The 23,864-nt window shown below is 39.1% G+C and overlaps 1 protein-coding gene across 1 annotated transcript in view; it reads left to right on the top strand.

Annotated features, from left to right (window-relative positions):
- Positions 1 to 418: 418 nt before the first annotated feature.
- The window catches only part of ptpn13 (protein tyrosine phosphatase non-receptor type 13), a gene marked incomplete at its 5' end in the record, with an annotated part of 35,159 nt that continues 11,713 nt past the window's right edge, over positions 419 to 23,864 (top strand). The window contains 21 exons of the mRNA XM_079257134.1: positions 419 to 533; positions 3,054 to 3,220; positions 4,787 to 4,852; positions 5,885 to 6,070; positions 6,196 to 6,283; positions 8,424 to 9,059; positions 14,404 to 14,496; positions 16,007 to 16,106; positions 17,355 to 17,571; positions 18,243 to 18,317; positions 18,424 to 18,595; positions 18,758 to 18,908; positions 19,044 to 19,182; positions 19,417 to 19,569; positions 19,996 to 20,178; positions 20,297 to 20,459; positions 20,623 to 21,058; positions 21,589 to 21,695; positions 22,185 to 22,238; positions 22,765 to 22,854; positions 23,152 to 23,259. Coding sequence (XP_079113260.1) covers positions 419 to 533; positions 3,054 to 3,220; positions 4,787 to 4,852; positions 5,885 to 6,070; positions 6,196 to 6,283; positions 8,424 to 9,059; positions 14,404 to 14,496; positions 16,007 to 16,106; positions 17,355 to 17,571; positions 18,243 to 18,317; positions 18,424 to 18,595; positions 18,758 to 18,908; positions 19,044 to 19,182; positions 19,417 to 19,569; positions 19,996 to 20,178; positions 20,297 to 20,459; positions 20,623 to 21,058; positions 21,589 to 21,695; positions 22,185 to 22,238; positions 22,765 to 22,854; positions 23,152 to 23,259 — 3,499 coding nt within the window. The remainder of the gene's footprint in view (positions 534 to 3,053; positions 3,221 to 4,786; positions 4,853 to 5,884; positions 6,071 to 6,195; positions 6,284 to 8,423; positions 9,060 to 14,403; positions 14,497 to 16,006; positions 16,107 to 17,354; positions 17,572 to 18,242; positions 18,318 to 18,423; positions 18,596 to 18,757; positions 18,909 to 19,043; positions 19,183 to 19,416; positions 19,570 to 19,995; positions 20,179 to 20,296; positions 20,460 to 20,622; positions 21,059 to 21,588; positions 21,696 to 22,184; positions 22,239 to 22,764; positions 22,855 to 23,151; positions 23,260 to 23,864) is intronic.

The following is a 23,864-nucleotide window of genomic DNA, read 5'->3' as shown; positions in this document are numbered from 1 at the left end:
GATTAATTCTTTGACAAAAGAACAAAACAACCCTCTTAAATGCAGGCATTTTATTTATGTAGTTAATTTAAATTAAAATCGGCCTTTGCCAGTTAATTCAGAAGATGCATAACTGGTTCAGTTAAGTCCACCTGTATATGATTGGATGGTGTCTCTCTGTGTGTTTCTATTCTGTCTATAATAATTGAGATTGGAGGGTTGGTTGGGCGGGAATAAATGATTTTAAACTGTAAAGCACGTTGAGTCAAATCTTTTATGTTGGAAAAACGCTTCATAAATAAAGTTTGATTGATTAGTTGATTGAGAACTGAATATAGCATTTTCTTGACAAGAGCAAAGGAAGAACCCATCATCAAAAAGTTTTTTCTCATGTAAATTGAATCTCAGAGGCACATTTTTCTCTGTGTCTGCAGGGAAGATGCATGTGTCTCTGGCAGAAGCTTTGGAGGTTCGAGGAGGTCCGCTCCAGGAGGAGGAGGTCTGGGCGGTGTTAAGCCAGAGTGCAGAGAGCCTCCAGGAACTTTTCCACAAAGGTAGGTTCATGTGGAATTATGTGTGTAAAGATATTTCTCAGAAGTTGCTATACAGAGAAATTCTTATCTACTGGAAGAAATGAAAGCTATTTAACTAATGAAATAGCTAATATTCAGGTTTGTTTCGGTCATTTTAATCATTTTTGTCTGGAAAAGCCTCTGGTTGTCCTTGAAGGCAGAAAGAGATAAAGTGTCAAATTCCAGGGAGTCTTTGTTGCTTCAGAAAACTTAAACAGTGGGTGAAAAAGCGAGGCTTAACTCTGGAGACACTGGAGAGGATGTGAGTCAGCAGTGTTCTGTGCTTTGTTTAAGAAGTTTGGGTGGTGCCTTGTTTCAGACAAAATTTCAGTGCACCTGATAAAGCAGACTGTCACTGTGTCATTCAGTCTCTTGACCAGTGTAAATTTCCATGAAGCTGCAACCAAGGCCATGTGTTTAAACCAACTTGACTTCAACTTCTAGTTTGGCTGTCTAGTTCCTCCGCTGACATTCCTGGTATGGAAATGTGTGTGTGTGGAAATCTGTCTTATCTGTGATCCTGTGGATATTCCTCTCCTGCTGAGGTCACAGTTATGATAAGTAGACTGTACTGATGCTCTTCTGCATATGAAGGTTTCTTAGATAAACCTCTGAAATAAAGATGGAATGCTGAACATTTGAGGTACTTCAGTTATTTTAGTCTTCACATGGCATTGTGCTGGAGTCACTGTTGTATTTTACCTTTCCAGTGTGTGGCTATACTGGGTAAATTGTGGCCTTTGGTGTGTACAGCTTTAGGCTGCTGAGTGAAGCTAAAATTTGAATAGCAGATGTTGAACCCAGCTATTATGCATTCTCTGAGCTATGTAAAGAAGTCTGTGCACCACAAGAATAGCTTATTAAATGACTTTAGAAATTCAGTGATTTTGTTACATGTTCTGGTTAACACCAGCAGTCATGACTTAGAGGAGTAATTTCAGGTTAAGGTTTAAACAGACTAAAAACAAAAGCAGAGCTAAAGCAGATTAAATGTTTGTTTTACACTAAATTTCATATTTTTAGTTGGTTTTGTTTCCGTTTTTGATGTGGTGAAAGGGAGTGTCAGGATCCAAAGATTGCAAATGCCCACAGGTCGTTAAACACTAACAGCAGTTTTTTTTCTTGTGTGTAAACAGTAGTGGGTCCTGCGTGTTTGTATAGCCATGATTTGTTTAAATAAGTGAGATATGGATATTTCTGATTTGTCAAAGGAATTTTCCATCTTCCTTCCATCTTTTTGTTGGATAATCTTATTATTTAGCTTAAGCAGTCATTGCTCTGCAGTGCCCTTAATCACTACTTGTGACCTTTAATGACGTACTTGCAGAACTGAATGAATGATGCCAAGTACAGTTTGTAAACGTGTACTCTTATGGAACAAGCTGTAACTACAGAAAACTGTAGCTCAGAATAATCCCGTGTTCCTCACTGTTAACACAGCAGCTGATCAGACTGACACATTTTATTCTAATAAGATAAAGACCATCTAGTTGTGTTATTTGCAGTCCATAGAAATTAGTAGAATAATGGCTGGTTTGTCTTATAATGACAGATTTTTTAATGTTTTAAAAAAAAAATCTCATTTTAGTTTATGTTTAACCCTTTATAGGGCACTCAATGAAATACCTTGAAATTAGAAAATTTGAGCTAAAATTATCCTTCTGGTTTGTACCATGACCTCCATTCTGTTGTTACATTAACAAAAACAATAGTTTCATGCTGAATATGAAAAAAAACGAAGTGTTCAAAATCAGTCACTCACCCCATAAAGGGTTAAGGTTTTTTTTTTCTTTGTCTTAATTGGTTTGCGTTCCAGCAAGAAAGGACTTTTATTTTGTTTTTCTCTTCTCTGTGTGTGATCATTCAGACCACAGGTTTTGAGTCGGATACACCTAGTGACCCAATCTCCTTTTCAGTAAGATATTTAAATGGGCACATGAGTTTTAAACAGGAAACATATATTTACATAGAAAATTCCAGCTTTTGAAAGCAATTTTTCTTTGGAGCCTCAAATCAAGTTCCTCTGTTCCTCTCCCAACTTCTCTCAGAGTTAAGTATCAGTCAAAGAAAAGAATTTTGCAGCGCTGCTGAAACATTCCTCTGTATATTTTTAAAGCGTTCCCGAGCCATAGCACTGGCTGTGGCTTTGTAGGAAAAGAGGATTGCTGCGTAGTCATTCCTCTCTGCTTCCATGCTTTAACAGTTATATTCTTGCAGGCTAAGAAAGCAACATGTGTTTTTGTTTACTTCAATCATCTGGAATAACCATAAACGCTAAAGTCATGGCGAGAAACATCCACTGTGGTTGGATCTCTTTACAATTGTTGCATTCAGGCCACAAATGCCTAGATAGAATTGGATTCTCCTACTGAGCTTGAAAATATTCACTTTAACATGGTGTCTGTTTGTATGTGTGGCAGCAGCTAAGAATTTAAGTGAAAAAGAAGCTTGTTTTTTATCCTGATTATGTCTTTTCTTTGTGGAATTGTCCTTTTCCATCAGACCCTTCAGCCATGGGCTTCATTATCTCCCCCTGGTCCCTTCTGCTCATGCCCTCTGGAAACATCTCATTCACGGATGAGTATGTCACCCAGCAGGACCTAAGAGCCTTCACAGCTCCAGAAGTCCTGGAAGGGGTCTCCTTGAACTCTGTTTCTGACATAGAGAAGGTAAAAAAGAAGTAATTATAATCCTGCACATAGTGACAGAACAGAACATTTTGTTTAAAGAACTTTTGCAGATTGTCTCACAGATGTGCCCCCTTTTGACGTCTTATCTTGACTCTTGTCTGATCTCTCACCCTGTTGCTTTCTTCTTCCTTTTTCTCTCTTCCTCTTATCGTGTCTTCTTGTTTTTCTTTGCTGTATCACCTGTGGTGCGCATTCAAAATGGCCGGTGTGTTTATAGTTTGTGAGCCTTAGGTGCGTGAAGTGAAACTTAGCTGCAACGTCATCCGGCGTCGCACAAGAAACAGTTGTGTAGTGTGGTGTGTCAGGCTCAGGATGCTGCTGAGCAGCGACAGCTCCACACTTGCATATAACAAATCCACTATGCCATCAAATGAGTTGGGAACACTGGGTTTTAAGGTTGGAAAGTTACTTAATGTATAAATAGTTATCCTACTCAGCTTGAAGTGAGCAAAAATGTCTCAGCTATTGTTCTCATTGATTTGGAGTAAAAAATAAAAAATAGAACTTGATCATTGATTGCTATAACAGTTTCTATTGTGACACTCTTGATGCATCCAAAAACCCAAAACCCAAACACAAAGTTGGATTTAAACCTACAGTTTGCCAAAAGGGAAAATAAATTCTGAACAATAAAATCCAATACAAGTCTTTTTTTCAGCTATTTTTGTAAAAAGCAAATAAATGACAGAGGAGTTCATATTGTTGCTTGAAGAATTGAAAACAAACAAAAAACAAAAACGTGATCATTCGTAGCACCATAGTGCTACAAATGATCACAACTTTACCACCATAGTGCTAAAGTTGTGATCCACAATATTTCCAGCAGTGCACAGACTCACCAGACACCCCTTATTTGAAATCTGCCCCTCTGGTAGAAGAGCTAAAAGCTTGATTGACTGGAAACCAGTCTCTGGCATGGGCCCACAGACCTCAACAGAAGTTAGTGCTGAGTCAGTTTTCCAGCCCTGGGCTCAACTCCCCAACTGAGTTATTTCAGTGTCGAAGGTATAATCTGTTCCCTTCATTATCAGGCTGAGGGTAAATAAACATCAGCTGCAAGTGCCACAGCTTCCCTTTACATTTTCAACACGTACACAGTTTTATTATTTTTTCATCTTGAGGTTTTCAGTTTGCTCGTTTTATGAAAGTGTTAGTGTGCCTTTAAATTTGCACCCAGAGATCTGTTCCTAAAAGACCTTGAAGGCTATGTTGCATTCTTTGGCAATCCCTAAATTATTCTTTCCTCTACCAAGCCCAACATTCAGGGGAAGTCATTTCTCTCTCAAGCAGTGAGTGAAGAGTAATAAGGAGAAGGAAATGGAAAATGTTTTTGGATTTAGGTTGAAAACCCCTGTCTTTTTTTCTCTGTGGAAAAAAATATCCCTGTCATATTTTAGTGAGTAGTTTTCCTGAATGAAACTGCACCTTTACAGTACTTATACATGTTCTAAATTCTTGTGGCCTTTTCTTAAACAAATAAATCAAGTGTACTGCATGTTAGACTTGTGGCTTACTTGCTGATTATTGAATTGTTTGTTTCCATAGATGCACATGTACTCTCTGGGTATGACCTTGTTCTGGGGGGCAGACTACGAAATCCCCCAAAGTCAGGTAAATCACCACCTCACAAACTTTTATTCCAGATTGTAGTTCACATTTAAAACTGCTTTCAAACATCACAATGAATTTGCAAGTGAATGACTAAAAATGTGTTTATTATTATCAGTAAAGCTCAAAGCTATCTTTGCCTTTATTTTTCTTAAGATAAAAATAACTCGGTGCTAAATGTGGCATCTGAAGCTGTGCAGTTTTACTGTATGATCTGTTTCTTATACTCATATCTTGACAAGAAAAGATTAAAGCTGTAAGTGAAACAACGTACCCATGGATTAGTTTGACTGTGGGGGATGGTCAGGTCGCTCCCGGATCTCCACATGAGTCACTCCAATGAAAAACATGAATTCCTTATTTCTGAACAAGCATGGCATTGGGAGAAAGACAATATAGATGATCTAACTACAGTGTTCTAATTCCACACATTTATGCCAAACCCTGCCCCTTAAAGAAAAAAAAACAAACAGAAAGATTTTATTTCGATTACTGGGAAAAAAAACAAAACTAAGTGGACTGGTCCTGATTATAACCAGCTTTGTCAATGTGTGTCATTTACAACACACACTAACAACACACGTTAACAAGACTGAAATGATTATAATGTTTGTTTTTTGTTTTGTTTTTTTACAGTAAAGCAGTTTTCTTCACTATTGTGATTTGTTTTTAAGTTACAAAACAAAGGTAGTTATTGACTGCAGTTTTTTTCTATATACTTAGAGACAATAGAATATCTTCACCTCTTTTTTTTTTTTTTTTTTTTTTAAAAGACAATATACCAAAAAGCTATAGGTGTTTTTTATTATTTTTTATATATATATAATTTTGTCCTAATCTAAACTGTAATAGATGGGAGTAATGGTACAAGTGGTTAATGTTTACCATTTAAGGCTTGGCTCCAGAAAGAAGTAAAAATAAGGACATCAGATTCAAATATATATATATTATAAATATAGATTCAATATACAAAATGAGCTTGTAACTTCACATCACTTGTCAGTGTTAACCATCTTTCTTCGCTTTCCTTTGCAGCCCATGAAGCTGGGGGAACACCTAAACAGTCTTCTCCTCAACATGTGTGATGATGTTACATTAAGTCGAATGTCGTTGCGCACGGTGCTGGACATCTGCAGCAAACACATCAGAAACTCCAACTGTGACCCTCCGTTTTCTTACATCAGAAAGCTGGTCCGTTTGGTGCTGGGCAGTCTCTCTCAGGTATGCAGAATGACTCTAATGTTCAATATTGAAATTCTTTTTTCACTGTTTGTTTTGTTGTTTTTTCTTTCCTCCGTTCTCCTCCTTCCCTTCTTATTTACTTTAACACTTTACATCTTTTTCAGTTGGATGGCCTTCTGACAGATAGAGAGTCTCTTCCAGAGCGGAGTAAGGAAATTCGGGAAAGACTGAGAGGCAAAGGTTTGCCTTCTGGTAAGATAAGCTTCATTAACACACATGATTGAACAAAGAGAAACTATAGCTGTATTTCTTTGGATTTAACTTCCCTCTGAAATGAATATGTTCACTGTTTTCCATCTTAAAACAAATGAAAATGTTTGGCATTATATTCACATAGATAATGTGAATAAGAGAGGTCACAGCTTTATTCTGTCTATTTGCAAATCAGACACTCAAATATCTTAAATGTTAGCTGTAATTCCTTAAGCCCATTGTGGTGAATGTCAGACAGACATTTGGAAATACCTAGGAACTTTGACAAGGACTGAATTTTTTTACAATGAATGAGTTCAATCAAAGTATTTCTGAAATGCTAAGGATTGTGTTTCCAGTGAGCAGGCTGGGTACCTACCAGTGCCTAATGCTTTAATGCTGAACACCACAGGAAAATTTCATGGCTCTTGTACTTAACTCTTTCAGTTTAAATGTCTTGGCACGACTAGAGGGACCAACAGCATGTTAGTTAGAGTCATAATAATACTTGGCTGTACTGTTTTTCCTTTGTAATATAATACCAGACTTAGGCTTTAAGTACTTAATAGTGTCTGTGGTTGTATATAATCCACTATGCTATAAGTCTGTTTGTGTTACATCTATGGAGAAAGAATCGGATGTAGATACTTTCCTTGGCTGTCAACCCATTCATCACTTACATCCTCTGTCTGACTTTTGGGAAAGGAAAATAGTATACATGAAACAACACACTACGGCCTTAGATACAGAATAAATGCAGGAAAATATGACCACATCTTGCCAGTGGTTTCTGAAAGAACCCCGGCATCTCTCCAGGCCATGGAAAGGAGAGCTAAGCACAGCCACGGCTGTCGTCTCGATTATGTTAGCAAGGCATGGCATTGATTACAGATGCATAGTTTTGAGTCATCAGTGAAGCTGGTTTACGGTTTGTATTGGTGCTTTGTTTCCCTGGTTGAGCACCAGTAGGCCCTAGGGAAAGTACATGCAAAGAGTATTGCTCTGCATCTTCTGAAAGAGCAGCTCTCTGTCTCCTCTATCCTGGTGCTTTAAAGTTGTACGGCTGCTCCAGTATTGTTTTATTTTTTACTTAATGGTTCCTGAATGTCACTTATCCCTTACTTCTGAAGTCTGTCAGGCAGAACACCACAGTAAGTATTACCTGAAGTGGTTGAGGGCAACAGCAGGCATCCTTTTTATATAAACATGTCAGCAATGTGATTGACTGACAGCTTGCTTTGGGTGTGCCCCACCTCTCAGCCTGCATTAGCTTGAATTGACTTCAGCCTACTTATATAGCATGTGGATGAATAGATGAAAAATAAGACAACCTTCTGGAAGAAAATGCGTTCTTTTTCTCTTTCAACTCAGTTTAGCTTCTCGTAACTTTCCCTGAGCTCCTGGAATGCAGCCTGACTATCTTTGATGTGTTTCCCACTAGCATGTGCTTTCTCGATTAAACCAACATTTGCTGGATTTTTACAGGACTCTGTCTTGTTCTCTCATCACTTGTTTTTCCTTTTACTCATACATTTACCTTTTTTTAAAAAATCTCTTTCTCTCTGAGACTACAGTTGAAGCAGTGACACAGTTTACATATGTCATGTCTGAAATGGCAAAATTTGAAAAAATGGACACATAAGGAAAACAGAATCTGTTACTGAGTTTTAAAAAAAGACACAATGATGGACTGACCAGATACTGGAATTTCTCAACTGGTTTTACAACTTATCAAACATAGATCTGGATCCCAGCAAAATGCTGGATACTACATCCATACAGGAAAAATTAGAAGATCTTTGAAATTTTTCATCAATGCAAGAAAATATGTTAAGATATAAACATGCTGCAAACATCACAATAAAACAAAAGGCTCTGTGGATTCATTATTAGTGAATCTAGGAATCTCATAATGTTTACATATCAAATGAATGTAGCCCTATAATGTAAGATGGAAATCACAATGCAGATGGAAGTGAGCTGTTTTGCAGAGGTCTGCGCTCTGAGGGCTTTTCTAGTTTCTTATGTCATACTTTTAATTGACCAGTGATGAAGACAAAGATGACTTTGCTGAGTAAACACTTTGAGCTCTAGAAGTCTGTGTTTCTGCCCATGTTTTAATGAAATTTCCTGTTCTCAGGGAGGAGTGCCGCCCCCAGGGTTCTAGAGCGATACAGAGCCAGGACTCAAGAACAAACGTCTCTTAACCGGGGCCTCAGTCGTTCCATGGGCTCGCTGCCAATCCAGGACTTGCTGAAAGGGGATGAGGGTGCAGTCCCACAGTACTCCCTGTCCGATTATCACACGAACTCTGAATCTCCCACAGAACTCTACCCTAAACGACCTTCACTCCAGCACCAGCTGTCTTATCCCCATCTGCACCCTCTTCATCCCCAGCAAAAGGGTCGGCCTGTGGAACTGGACCGTAGATCTTTACCCTTCTACAGTGGAGAATTGCGACCAAGTCAGGCCAGAAAGACCTGGGCTTCTTCTGTGGATTTAGCTTCCATTGACCCAGAAGCTCTTCGTTTTGGGGCTTTGGAAGATGCTCGCAGAGGTAGCAGTGCTTTAAGTACACACTCTGTAGGTAGTAGGCGCAAATCACCTTCGCTGGCGTCCAGGGAGAGGGACTCCCACTACTCTGAGTATGCTGGGCTAAAGAGTACGAATCCTTACCGCTTCTCGGTCGTGTCTGTTGACCCAGCTTTCAACGGTGCTTACGACAGGATCAAGGAAAGGCAGAGGAAGCTCGAGGCACTACGACAAGCAGTGGATGGTGAGTAAAAGTTGTTTTCACTCTTGATATTCATACAATAATATGTGTTTTTGGGGGGTAATTCTTTGAGAAATTTCCATGCATCAGAGATATTTCTTGGCTTTGTCTGCCTACTGATCTTGCAACATACACAAACCATCCAGCCAGAAATCAGTAATGCACCACTTGTCTTGTTTACAGTGAAAATGTGCAAATCACATTAAACCTGTTCTGGCTGTTTCATCGAGACTGTCATCTTTTACCACCTCCCTGTTTTTGTCCTCCTTCATTACAACACATCACATGTTACAAATCACCTGTCGTTGTTATTGCAAAACTATGGGATTGTGGTGGCGTGTCATTTTTTTGTAATCTTTTGTTGTCCGTGTCATGTCTGAACATACAGTGATATAAAGGGGTCAGCAATTTAAAACTTGAAAAATACTTTGTCAGTGGTTAAAAACTTGTCTTGTTTCAAGGACCAAGCTGTGTCAATGCAATCATATTTTTCTGATAATTAAAGCATGCACAGCAAGAAGCTGTCCGCTGGCCTGTTTTGAGAGATTAAAATGTAAACAGTGTTGTCATTTGAGCAGCTAGGCACTGGGATTCAGTACTGGTTGTGTGTCTTGAGAGTAACTACTGCGTGGGTTGAGAGCTGGGTGCTGGCTGGAAGTATCATCAGTGGTAGCTGAGCTGAAGTGCTTCGACAGACTGGATGAGTCACTGGTTCAAAGGTTGCCAAATGGCTGATTCTAATTACAGGCCAGCTTAATTCTAACGTGCTGCTAACTATCACACATGTAGTGTAGTCATTTACTTTGTTTTCTTTTACACTTATGTGCAAACATGCAGAAAAATGAATTTATTAACAACTGTGGAGAAGAACAGGCTCCTTTTGAAGGTTTTTAATTGTTTCTATGAATGTCAGTCTGAACTGTGCTTGACAAAGGATTCACACTGTAATTCCTTGCCATGTGTATATTTAGTACTGAAAAGGGATGATGCAGTTGTCTAACCCTAACATGTCTCGGCACAGATTTCTGAATCGTTCAATGATTTTGTGCGTTATAGAAAGAGAAGTATCTAAATGCCTCCCATCTATAATTTCAGTGAATTTTAACATGTTTGTTAACAAACATGAAATTATTGGTTCATCTTTTCTTCATCAAATATTCCCTTTATCCTCATAAGTGCATTAAGAAATGTTTTTATTTTTTTTATTTTTCATATCTTCCAAACTTTTCCTGATTATATTATACTACAAACTTACCAACTGTGGAGAGGAAAAAAAGTCTTCATCTACTGTACAATCACATGCTTAGACAGAGCACACACAACACAATTGTTTAATTCCTCTGTAGTCAGCCCCAAGAGCTTTATGTTTCCCTCATGAGCTTATTGCATTCTCAGGGAAATCTCCATAGACTAGTACGTAGCTAGTTTTATACGACATTCATGTGTGACTACATGGGTTTTAAGCCACCTGGAGATGATGGGGGTTTAAAAGGGTTGGCTGGCTTCAAATAATAAACTACTGTCTTCTACCTTTTTTTCATCTTGATGTTCTTTTAGTTTCTCTACTCTCCAGCTGCTGCAGCCGCGTTGCTTTTCTGGCAGCTATTTTTAATACTGACCGAGCCACCAACCAAGCATTCTTTTCCTCCACTGTGGCTTTTTATCCACAGCGAGGCCAACCCCCCCCCCCTTTATATTTTATTGGGTGTTTTTTTGGAAGTTTTTGATTTCACAAAATTGAACAAAATAAAAAGACCCTATCTGCAACCGTGTAAGAAGAAGGAAATAAGTAAAGGTGGTTTCTGTCCTTTTCCTACCAGTCTGTCTCTGTATGTTCTGCTGTACACAAATATAGAGGAATGGGTACTGAAAATAAGCTCTTTTTTTCCTTCTTGCTGTTCCACTTTATATTCTGAGCTTAGACAATTAAAGATATGGTTGCTGAGCCAAGTTCTAATTGTAAATCCAAAAAAATGTCATTTGACTATTTGGGCCTGGATTTCTTGTTGCAGGTGAAGAATTGCCATAACATATTTTCACTAAGCAAGAAGATAATGAAGATGAAGATATGAAAATGAATCTAGTGTATACCCACAAACCAGTGATGATGAAGTTGTACCAGTATGATTAAATCCAATGTAAAGATTGTTGTCAACAAATGTGGAATTTGAAACAAGATCTGGAAAAACAAATAACTTATAAGATAAAAAGGCACATCTTCTGAATCGAAGTGCTCAAAAAAGCAGCATTAATGCGCAGACATGGAAGAATAACCAGAAGGCAGCTGGCCATGAAACCTAAACTGTGTTTTTCTTGGGGAAAAAATCATTGGAAAAGGTGAACATAATGCTTTTCCTGCTCCTGGAGCTCGTTCTAGTGTTCTAAGCTGGTTTAAATGAAGAATCTTTAAAGAACCACTTTCATTTTCCATGTCTGAGATCTCCCCCAGAGCTATGTCATTATGTCACAGTAAATGTTCTAACCTTGTGTTTAAGTTGCTATCTGCTATATTCTAAACCTCTGTAAAGCACCAGAGTACTGCCAGACTGTTTACAGTGTCTCATTCTCCCTGAAGCCCCATGCATCGACATCACCCACTTGCTTTTCTAATCGCTTTTACAAACAAAAGTTTGTGATCTGCGTTTACTAGCATTTATAAACACAACTCTAAACAAGGTTTATGAAGATCAGAATGAAGTTTATGTATGCTGGCTGGTTTTATTAAACCACTGAGCAAGGTTTGTAAACAGAGCTACAAACACTAAATGTAAATAGGAAGGTATTCACAAATGTAAACAATCATTTTCATGTCCATTGTCATCACCCATAAATCCCAGTTCTCAACTTAAGCTACACAGGCTTTCTTTTTCTCTTTTTTAAACACATTGTGGTCACAAACTTTTGATACAGATTGATTAAGTTTCTGCTCCTGTGGTATTTGAATAATGTGTATTTTTATTCATTTCTTTTTTCTTCAACGTCACAAAGTTCATGTCTAGAGGATTAAAAGGATTACCTGCTGAAATGCAAATAATTGTCCTCTGCCATCAAATTCAATTTAGGGTGACTATGGCATCTGAGCCAAGATGTATTTCATTTTCTTCCTATAAAGCCTGATTTATCTATAGTATAAGGCTAAATGGGACCTGTTGAAGCACAAACAGTTTGCATGGCCTTATGGATGTGTTACTTGGCAGAGACTTCCTTTTCTTTCTATTTTCTCCTACTTCTTTCTGTTCTTTTCTGCAGGAAAGTGATGACACAGCAGTGGTCAGTGATCTCAGGTTCCACAGAATATCACACCGCTTCTCTTGTTTCTCCGCATGTGCTTTTGAAAAATCTTGCATGCCTGTGTGTGCTGGGACATGTTTCTTCCTGGCCCCCTGTGTCTTATGGAATACATAGGAAACCCCGCCTACTCCCCCTTTTCTGTGCCAAGGTGCTTCAGTCTTCAATGAAAAAACTTTCCTCACAAACCAAGAAGTTGTAATTGGAGTCATGGGGAGAGGATGAGGGAATTCCTAACATTATTGGACTTTTCCGGCTCTTGGCAGCAGGTCATGTTGCTTTGGTCCGAGGCGGGTTCGTTGTGAACGCCCAACACAGGGGAGTGCCACGCAAAAGAAAGAGGACGGGTTTTTTTCATGAAACCATAATATACTTTTTGTGATTTTTTTTTTTAAAAAAAAAAGAGAAAATTTTCAAGTAGTTTTTTTTTTTTTAAAATAAAAACATTGTCCATTGAGTGTATATTCAATCCCTTCAGCAACAACCTTCTGAATAATTTGATCTAATTCTTATCTGTAGACGAAATTCAGATATATCATTTAACATATTTTATAAACAATTAACAGCTCTTTCATCGAGTTGTATTTTGTGAAGGACAGCACCTGTAAGGTCTGAATGGATATTCTCAGATACTCTTAGATATGTCACAGTCCCAAGCCATAAAATTAATTAAATGTAGCCACAGAGTAACTTTAGTTCCCAGTGAATGATTAGCAGCCTGTCAGTTGTTTGTCCACACTCGGACTGAGCCTTTCATCCTGGCCAGGGTCAGCTGGCAAAAAACTAAAAGTTTTACTGCATCTACAACCTCCATCATACTTACCTGGCTTCATCTGTGCAAGGTCCGCTCCATTCTTTTGTCCATCTCATGCTTTGTTCAATAAGCGTAAAAAGATATTTGCAGTAATTTGCTGTTCTTGGGCCATAAATGGGCTTCACAGTATTTTATCATCTGTATTGAATTCTTTCACTTCATCCAGTAGGTTCCTGATGCTCTGCACAGTATCAGGTTGTATCAGTATTAGGCAACTGAAGGCATGTATGGGTAACTGCATGTGTGGTATGTCTCTGAATGGATTTGTGTGCAAGTGTTTAGTAACTGCATGGGTAAATTGCTGTAAAGTGCACTAGAGGGATTACTCCTCTCGGTACCTTGAACAAAGATGACATTGTGTAAAAGGAACTCATGACTCACCAACCAGTGGAAGATGTGGAAAACTATTTTAGGTGACAGTCTGACCAGACCTTCTGCCTCTAAGTAACATTGTAGTTGCTGCTGGGTTGTTGTGCTTTTTGCTCTAGATGTTTACTGAAGACAGACGTCATTACAAAGGAAAAAAGAGGACTGTTGTCTTGTGAAACTGAGCTTAAATTCCTTAACAGACTGGAGAATGTCGCCCCTTCAAACTATGTCGCTGATGCTGAGGAGCAAGACGTTCAAGTGTTGTTTACTGTGCAGTAAAGCAAAACACACATTAAGGTTGACTTGAACAAAGTAATTTTTTTTTCTTGTAATGATTGTCACCCCTGAATTTTAGTTTATCCTTCATAGAGCTGTGTTTATATGAAAAAGAAAAAAATGTAGTTAATCGTGTTGAACTGGTTTGTGGTACTTACTGTGGCTCTACCAGTCGAACGGCACAAAGATACCACCTTAAAGAAAGAGCCCTTTAACCTGACAGGAGACATGCCTGCACACTTCTGGTAAATCTGCTTTCCTGTGGAGTTAACTGCGCCTTTCATTAGTGTTTGTCAACAGCATGACTAATACTAAACTGTGTGCGTCCCATCCTATTGGCCTGGTGTTACAGACCTCGTATGTTTTAGAGAAATCTCTGTAATAGAAAAACGGCAGCTCATCAGTTCATATTTTGATCCCAGATGAACAGACGTTATGCAACCTTCTGTGTTGTGACTTAAGGAAAAAACAATTTCACCTTAACATTTGTCACAAAGTTAATATTACCTTTAATGTGGTTGTTGAAAGTGCATGACAGCTTTGTTTTTCTTATTTTACTGCATAGTTTGTGTATCATATGATATGACTCTCTGCTCCCAGACCCTGTTCACACTCACCAGAGGTACCAGAGTGACTACAGCTCATCCAGTGAAAGTCCGTCAGTGACCTCCTCTGATCCGGACTACAGGCTCGGTAAGACATGCCTGTGATAAAACTTCTCTCATGTTTTACACTGAGATATAACAAATGTCATCGGCAAGTGTATCGTGATCGGGGTAGATCAAGTCATGTGTGACATTACAGATGGCGCAACAGTTGATTATCTATAGATACGCCTCTCAGTCGGGAAGGAAGGTAATACTAGAGGTAAAGCAGGCCTGCCCCATGACTGCTCAGACATATCAAGCATTACAGTATCTGTCACTTGTCAGTCCCGTCATGATTCATGTGATTCAACAGAGCTAGCTTGATGTTTTGCAAGTAAACAGCAATGTGAGGCTGAGTCACCTCTGTCAGGTATGAGCCTTGTTTGATGGGCCCCACCCCCTTAACGGAAACCACCACCCTTCCAAGTAGTTCTTTTTTTTTTCTTCTTCTCTCCCCTGTCAATAGACCGCTTCCATTAACAATTGGCAGCTACCGTCAGTAATCGTTGGTATCACCGTCGTAGGCAACAGTCATTCATGATTCTCATCAGAAGTTGATCTTTCAGTGAGAAAGTTAGAAGTCGCAGAGAGCAGTAGTTTATTTTGATCATACCTACTTCTCTGACAGCTGTATGTTGGCTTCCCTGCTGAGTCATACTCTCTCCTCTCATATAAGCCGATGACAGCTAGGCATTGTTAAGTTTAACTGCTTCAACTTGATTTCAAGCATCGCATGATTTTGTCAGGTAACTTTAAAACCAGCCCATCATTTACATGTTGCCAATTACGTCATGACTGCTGCTGCTGCTTTGCACGAGCGAGTTGTAAAGTGCGAGTAAAGTGTGTATCAGGGTTTCATTTCTGGGATTAGCTGAGACATATTTACTGAAAGTGGTCAGCTCTTCAGCAGGTAAAGAGTCAAAAAAACCAAACATCCTGACATCCAGGAGCTTAATGGTAAACCACTGTTTTTCCTGATAAGACCGTCTTTCCACATCAGACCCCTTCACTCATCCTCACCTTCCTGCCGCTATGGAATAAACAAAGAAAGAAAACATTAAAAATGTTTTCTCTTCCCTAAGTTGTTGCACCAAACTTTGATACTGAACAAGGGTAGCTGGGAGAGTCGAGACACTGGTGAGGAAATTGACGGTTTTATTTAAGTTTATCTACGTTGGAAGATCAAAGCCTGTTTTGATTTCTTTCATCTGAAAAATTAAGTCAGTCCAAACCCCTGAGACATGAAAATAGGATGCAGTTTTTTTTGTTTTTTTGTTTTTTTTTTAGAAACCTTCTGTCTTATTGTGTAGCTAGAATGCAATTTTACTCCCTCATACACACTTCAGAGCAGCAGAGATTTCATTTGTGGGGCTTGCTTTGTGTGAGCTCACCTCATTGCAGCGATAATTTTGCTCCAACATGTTCACACAGGTTTCATCACAGCACCTTGTGGGTGTCTGGATCTGGAAGGGGGTGTGTTTGATTGTGTAGTTGTAAAAACAAAATGTGTTCCTTTGCTCTGATTTGTACAGCTAATGTTCCCATGTTTCTTGCAGCTAAGAAACCTGGCGAGGCGACAAGGTACGGTTCCCAGCTGCCACTTTCGTCTGAACATGATGCTGTGTCGCTGACAAGTCACAACACACACAGACACAGGTAACAAACATTTTCTGTATCAGTGTGTTAGTTTAGCATTTTTATCTCTTAAGCCACACTCAAGCTACTGCTTCATGGTGCACGTCAACTTTTTTTTTTTATTTGAGATGACTACGGACGTAGAAGAATAAGCACTGAGAACAAATTATTTTACATCTTTTTGGATATAACTGTATGTGAGGCAGTGAAGAATTGATAGAATGGTGTTTATGTTAACCTTTTTACTTATTCAGGCAAGATTGTACTTCTAAATTTCTATTTGCACTCTGTATGAACAGATTTATTTTTTCTGATAACCCAGACTTGGGGCGAATGAGCAAAGGAGTCCAGCACTGCTGCAGAGTTACAGTATTGATGACACATGCAGCCAAACATTTTGTCTTTGTGATTTAGTGTTCACACTCACCCTTTAGTGTCAGTTTTGCATGCTTCTTACCTGGATCACACACAAAGCAAAACTCAGCTGAAGTAGGCAGTAAAAAAGGCCTTATCACTGTATGTTATGTGATATATGAATCTCTCCCTTCCAGGGAAGGAACCCAGATCATTCCAGTTGAACTATGAACCTAAACTGACCAGTTTTCTCGAGAGAAACCAAAGCTAAATATTTAAGAAGCTAGTTTTTGTCAGATCACTGGTTATTTTAAATCAAACCTTTCAATGTTAAATGTACCCGACATGTGTGGTATTTGGTTGTCCCTTCTGCACCAACACAACTAACAGAATAAGACCATAATGAGTGTACCAGCTGTCTGCTTCTGGTTGAATTATGAGATGTTTAAAAGTGATGTAATGATTTGAGTTGGATATTGCATAAATACTTACCAACAGAGACTGAAGCATCTTTACCTTGAACAAGGACTTTGTGTCTGTTTGTAAAACATTTTCTTCAGTACAAGTCCTCTACTGATCCAGAGTACTGCAAAGGAAGTTGTCTTGTTTGATTCTCTGCGCCACACACATAGCTGGTGTTGCACAGCAGGGTCAGCCCCATACTTCACTAGTGAAGTCATCTAATGTGACATCCACATTCAGCATTGTCAGTGTCTCTAATCTCTGGCATTACAGACCTGAACTGCCTGCTCTTTCTGTACTTGCTACCAGAAAAAACAATGTTTTTAAAACTGTCCCACAGCACAGTGTTCAATCCCCAGTGTGGAGAGTAAACAAAGTGCTGACACACAAGCATTTACAAGGCATCACACATTAAACAACAGGCTTCTGCAGCTAACAGCTGTTATCCTACAGGCAAAATGAGGGGAAAGCTGATGAAGGTCTGCTGGAAGCCGAGTCACTCCTCCAGAGACAGGAACAAGAGGTGCAGCGGCTGCAGGCACACCTGGCTAATAGACTTTCCAGGGCCAACCTTTACCCCACAGGCGAGCTGCTCGTCCCACCTCACGCTTCAATACTTGATCTTCAAGACCCACTCTACACCGCCTCCGTGCCACTACGCAAAAACAAGGTTTGTGCACATAGTTGCATTCAAACATGTACAAATGAGATAATGCTGTAATCTGTCAGTAAGACAGTGGATAGCATTGAAGTTGTTTCTGTCTTGTTCTTCTTTTACCTCCATACACACATGACAGCATCCTTCAGAAAGGCATTAAAAGGCATCATTTCACTACAGAAGTGACTCCTTATATGCAAAACGCCTGATATGTGATGATGCATGTGCAATTTTTAACGTGCAGGAGCTCATTGGTAACAGACTTGTTGATGAAGTTCTCAGTTAATGTTGTATAAAGGCAAAATGCTGACTTCAGTGCATCAGTCATATCAGCTATGGTGCTTAAAATATGTGCGGTGTGAAATCTTTGGTTAAATAAGACCATACCCCACCCACTACCATAAATTGTGTTAAAGTGTGAATACAAGTGGTAAAGAGAACAAATCGGCCGTTGTTAGCTGTGAGGTTTATATGTTTTAGATTATTATGTTTCGAAAGATTAATCATAAATGGAAGGATGAGGCATTTTTGTTTGAGTGTGTTTGTGGACTGTTTAATGTTATTTAGGATGCTTGGATAACAAAAATATTATGTGATTGAAAGAAAAAGGGCATTTAGCCATTACACATGTGCAAAATAAATGTGCTTTCTGTGACACTTAGCTTTTCTGTATCCACTATCAGAACTTTCATGGACCTGAGTTTGTGAAGATGGCCAGTGAGCCTTGCATTGCCCTATCTGTGCCCTCTTCAATAATGGTGAGGATAAAAAAAAAAACATGCTGCCTTTAAGTCAGTGTGCTCTAGATGCAGTATATTTCCATTTGTAAGCCCCCTTTCTGTTCTTTTCTTTCCTGAAAACAAGAAACGGGGGAAGATGGATGAAGTGCAGAGGAAGGTGGGAGTTGTGCTGCTGAATGGCCAAAAGCTGGAGCTGAGCTGTGACATCAAGGCAATATGTAAAGATGTTCTTGATATGGTAGTTGCCCACATCGGACTTGTAGAGCACAATCTCTTCGGCCTTGCATACCTCAAAGGTAATGTTTACGCTATTTTTATTTTATTGTTTTGTAGTGTTTATTTGCATTATGTAGCCACTTTACCATATTGGTCACCAGTTATCCCTGTTGTAGTGTCATCCTTACTGAACACAGTGGTACATCTTCATCTTTATTCATTCTGCTTTTAAAATCACACAGAAAATGAGTTTTTCTTCGTTGATCCTGATGCCAAACTTACCAAAGTAGCCCCAGATGGATGGAAGGAGGACCCTAAAAAACGGAGATCTGATGTGCCTTTTAACCTTTTCTTACGCATCAAATTCTTCCTTGAAGATGTCAACCTGATACAGTAAGTGCACAGTTTTAGTAATAAGTAGAACCTGTTACATATCCTATGTGTTGGTAAATTTTATGTAAGATAACTTCCCGCCTGAAAAAAAAAAAAAGAATCAAAAGGTTTTATTTTATTTTTTGTGACTAACAGGCATGCTATGACCAAACATCAGTACTACCTGCAGCTGAGGAAGGATGTCTTGGAGGAAAGGATGCGCTGCAACACAGAAAATGCTCTGTTGTTGGCTTCGCTTGCACTGCAGGCTGAATTCGGTGATTACCAACCTGAGGTACAAAATTTTTATTTCGGGGGGGGGGGGGGGAATCCATCTGGAGATTTATTTCTTCTGTCATCATCATTCATCAAGTATTTTATAGATGTTATATTAAAAAGTAGACATACTGTATCATGTAAGTTCATAATTGTGTATGGAAATAAAAAACATTATTTGAACTTGTTCATGAATTGATTAGGTAATTAATTAGGTATATTTAAAGATAATGCTTTAATCCCTGTGCTGCAGCTCCTTGGGAAGACCTATTTCAGGCTGGAGCACTACCTTCCAGTGTCTGTCTTGGATAAGGTGGATCAGACCACGCTTAGAGAAGAACTGCCGAAACTTCACAACAACTACTACGGAGCTTCCGACTCGGAGGCCGAGTTTGAGTTTCTGAAGGTCAGCTAAAACAAAAGAAAAAAATGAAGAATTGAGGTCCAACAGGCCAAAATTTGGGAGGTTATTGCCACATTTTGTGTCTTCTATTTTATATTTATATAGCAGCAGTTCATGTTTGACAGCCCAACAAAATAGTAACAAGGTCTGGACAAAAAGTCTTATTGTCTTTTAATTCTTTCCAAAACTAAGCAGACAGACTGTCAGGAAAATTACTGCTTTGTTCCCCTAAACAAAAAAAAAAATTTTTTTGAGACCCAACAACGTAAAAAATGTCTTTTCATTTACAATAACTGAGTTATGAGTTTTGTAAGTTTGGTTAATTATTTTTATTCTCTTTTTGGGCATCTTTACACACACCAGTATCCCAGTATGCCTGAGTGATGCTGCTTTAACATTTAAGACCACTTCACATTCTCTTTCTTAAAGGTGAGCCAAAGGCTGATAGAATACGGAGTCCATTTTCATCGCGTGCTCCCAGAGAAGAGATCACAAGCAGGGATCATGCTGGGCATTTACTCCAAGGGGGTGCTCATTTTTGAGGTCCTAAATGGAAATCGTACCCCAGTGCTGAGGTTCCCTTGGAGGGAGACCAAAAAGATTTCATTCACAGTATGCACCTGTCTGTTTATTTTGCTATGGAAATAGCAATGCATTGTAATAACTTTGGCTGGAGATTACCTGCAGTGATCCTCAGTTTCACTTATGTTTTATGTTTTATTATCCTAAGAAAAAGAAGATTTGCCTTCAGAACACATCAGATGGAATTAAGCACCTTTTTCAGACAGACAGCAACAAGACATGTCAGTATCTGCTGGAGCTGTGCACCGCTCAGCACAAGTTTCACCTGCAAATGAAAGCTCGTCAAAACAACCAGGAGCTCCAGGACTTAGGTACGTAAGAAGTGAGCAGTCACATCTCTCTCTGAGGAGAGTTATCTAATATCTTCCCCTCTCAGATGGAGGGAAAAGTCATCATATTTATGCTGAATACACTTTTGAAAAATTGTAATATTAACTCTTTATTTTCTTTCTTATATACATTTCTGCTCATCAGAGAATTCCCCTTTAAGCAGTTTGAAGTATTCTACTGATCCTCGGAGCGGCGATGCAGCAGCGAGGTCGGTGAGCTCCGACAGCCTAGCCCCCAGCTTGTCAACACGCTCCAACCCAGAACACCTGAAAAGGATCTCCTACTCGGAGGTGGCCCTCAACAGGGCACCTTCAGGCTCAGTTTTAGTCCAAGACGATCTCCACTTTCCAGGTTTCAACCGAGTACCCTCCTCTGTCATTTCCAATCCACGAATAATGAGTCGCTCCCACCACAACCTCGCACATATATCAGAGCCTACGGAGCACCAAATGGCAGAGTTGTATCGAGGCCAGTCACACAGCAGACTGGCCCAACCACAATCCAACCAAGCACCTCCTTACTTCCAGCAACATCAGCGAGCCAGCTCGGACACAGACTCACTTTCACACCAACAAGACAAGTAAGGAGAAAAAAAGAGAGATGTGAAAAGCAAATGCTACATTTTCTGTATAAAGATAACTTCATGCAGAACCACTAATACTTTCAATTATGTTATAATCATTATAACAACATTTTTCATGTATTTGTATTCCTTTGAATAGTCTTTCAAAATTTTATTTCAAATTCAATTAAATGAGTTTTTGTGTTTATGTGTTGATCCTCTGTAAAGTCTTCAGTGTCAGAGTGTGTCAGGTTAGGTTACTCAGTGAGGACTTGTTAGTGCGACTGTGCCTCTGCCTACACTATGGTAACACACTGAACATTACCTCCATTCTCTAATTGACCCCCTGGGGGTCTCCTTGTGTGGGTCCACATGCACCTCAGCTTGTTGTTCTGACACTGTGTTTTCATGTTTTAATAAGAAAACCCACCTTTTTGCTGTTTGCTCTTGCTCATGTTAGCTTAGTCCTTATTGTGGCAGAACATGTTTGTTTTTGGTATCCGTCGGTGTTGCCTTGTAAGGCTAATCTCCTGTTCCCTCCTTCTCAGACCACTTCTTGCAGTGTCCCACAGCAGCCCGGCCTGGCGCCTCAGCAAAGCTAAGAAAGAATCTGACTCTTCCTCTTTGGAAGATACTGGCCAAGCATATGTTCTAGGTAAGGAGGCTTCCCTCTTGAGGATAAAAGATTTTATAATGATTTACAGTTCCAGCCTAAAATAAACTTTGTGCTTCAGAATATCAGTATAACTCCCAATTCTGCTTTTCTATTTTTTTTTTTATCATAAGCTCCCTTCTCTTATCTTTAAATCTTACACATCAAAGCATGATGTGGCACAGCCCACATTGTAGTCTGTGCGGTAGCTTTAAAAAACCTTGACTTGCTCCTCTGATGCAGTGTTACTGCTGCTGTAATTATATCTGGTTTTCTAATAAAGCTGATCTTTTAATGGTAATTTCATACTGTAGCTCAGACAGTGTGTGTATCAACTCAGCTGCTTCACAAATCATCTCTTTGCTTTTGCTGAGTTGCAGTAATCCCATTAAAAAGCTCCCTTATGTATTCATAAAAATAGTCACACAAGTTAAATAAACAAAAAGTTGAGATTTTATCAAAGACAAATCTTGGTCTTGGTTTTGTGCACAGGTGTAAGTATGCACAGTTCATCTGGACCACCTTCAACCCCAGCCTCTGTTAATGGTATGTTCATTTCAATTTGTTGTTTTGAAATGGTTTGTTCTTTCTTTGTGTGCACCATAATATTAATCTGCATTGTAAAATTATCTCTGTTTTTATTCGTCTCCTGTTGAACCATCTTCTCAGCATGGTTGTAAAGTTCAGATATAAAAACCAAATATGAAAGTCCAAAGTGTTCTCAATCTAAATAATAAAGAAATGTGTCCTCTTTGTGCTGGTGGCCCGTGAACTTTAAGTTTGGCCATAGTCCCGCAGTTTTAATAGCTTCATGTTTGGCACTGAACTCTTTTCCTTTCATCCCAGTTTATCCAACATTTGTTAACAGCACTAAAGTAGGAGGGCCTCTACATCACTGTGTGCCTGTCTGGGCTCATTACTTGTTATAGTACAGACATAATGATGCTCTCAGAGCAATCTCCTGTCAATCCCCCAAAATTACAAGGCATGCATGACTCAATAAAAGTGTTGGACATGTATGATATATCCTAGCAGATATAAAAATTGCAGTGTGTTTGTGATTCACTGGCAGATTCACTGAAGAAAAAGCTCAATGAGTTGCCATCTCCAGAGAGAGAAATCACAACTGTGAATCTGAAGAAGGATGTGAAATATGGCCTGGGTAAATCTACATTTCATTTTCATTAACTTAAAAACCCATTTTCACAAAATCCTGCTGCATTTTCTCAACTTAAGGGATCATAGATTAGAAAAAGTTGCATTTATAGATTGTGTGTGGTCAGCTGTGCAGTTGCATGCACACAGGAAAAAACATTTTATATGAAGGGAAACACAACCCCTTTAGCTAAGAATTTTGCAAAGTGTTAATTACCTCTTTGATCTGTTACAAATTTACCTACAAGTGCTTGATTAATGGAATTGAAATGTTTATTATTATTTGTCAAAATGTGTGTTTTAGGGTTTCAGGTTGTCGGAGGGGAGAACTCTGGCCGAGCAGACCTCGGTACTATCATTAGTTCCGTAATTCCCGGGGGTCCTGCTGATGTCAATGGTTCTCTCAAACCTGGTATGCCAGTATTTAGTTCTTTTATTCCTGTGTGATGATGGTTTGCTCTTAAAAGTAACATAAAGTTGTTTTGGGAAGTTATTTTATGAAGTACTTCTGAGTAGTCTGTAGTTGAGACTGTATTCAGAATGCTCTGAATTTTCTGGATGGATTGGCTAAAGCTAAAAGCTACTTAGAATGGGACCATCAAAGAGGTCCATTTTTTGTTGATTTATTCATGATTGGTAGATTCAATTCAGCCTTATTAGTATAGCACCACTTAAACACAATGGCAACTCAAAGCACTTTACAGACACATGAATTTGAGGCAGTTCATAATAAATAGCCTAGCTTAGATAAATCAACAGATGGCATCGAGTCTTGACATCGATCCAATCCCCCATCCTGAGCATCCACAAGGCGACAGTGGAATGACTCCTGAATGGATGACTCCTCATCGAGTGTATGGAACACTCCTTTAACTGTATTGACACAGTGTTGGTGTGTTGCTCATTAGCAACATCTGCTGGGTTTGAAAAAATCATTGCAGGAAACTTGAGTGTAGGGGACTCCAGCCTTTGACGGGACACTGTCCTGCAGGTCTGCTTCAACACATCCTGACTCAA

This window comes from Telmatherina bonti, assembly GCF_933228915.1.
Source record: "Telmatherina bonti genome assembly, chromosome: 17".
In the NCBI taxonomy this organism is placed as follows: Eukaryota; Metazoa; Chordata; class Actinopteri; order Atheriniformes; family Telmatherinidae; genus Telmatherina; species Telmatherina bonti.
The sequence above is the reverse complement of the archived record's forward strand: the minus strand, read 5'-3'. Positions and strand labels throughout refer to the sequence as shown.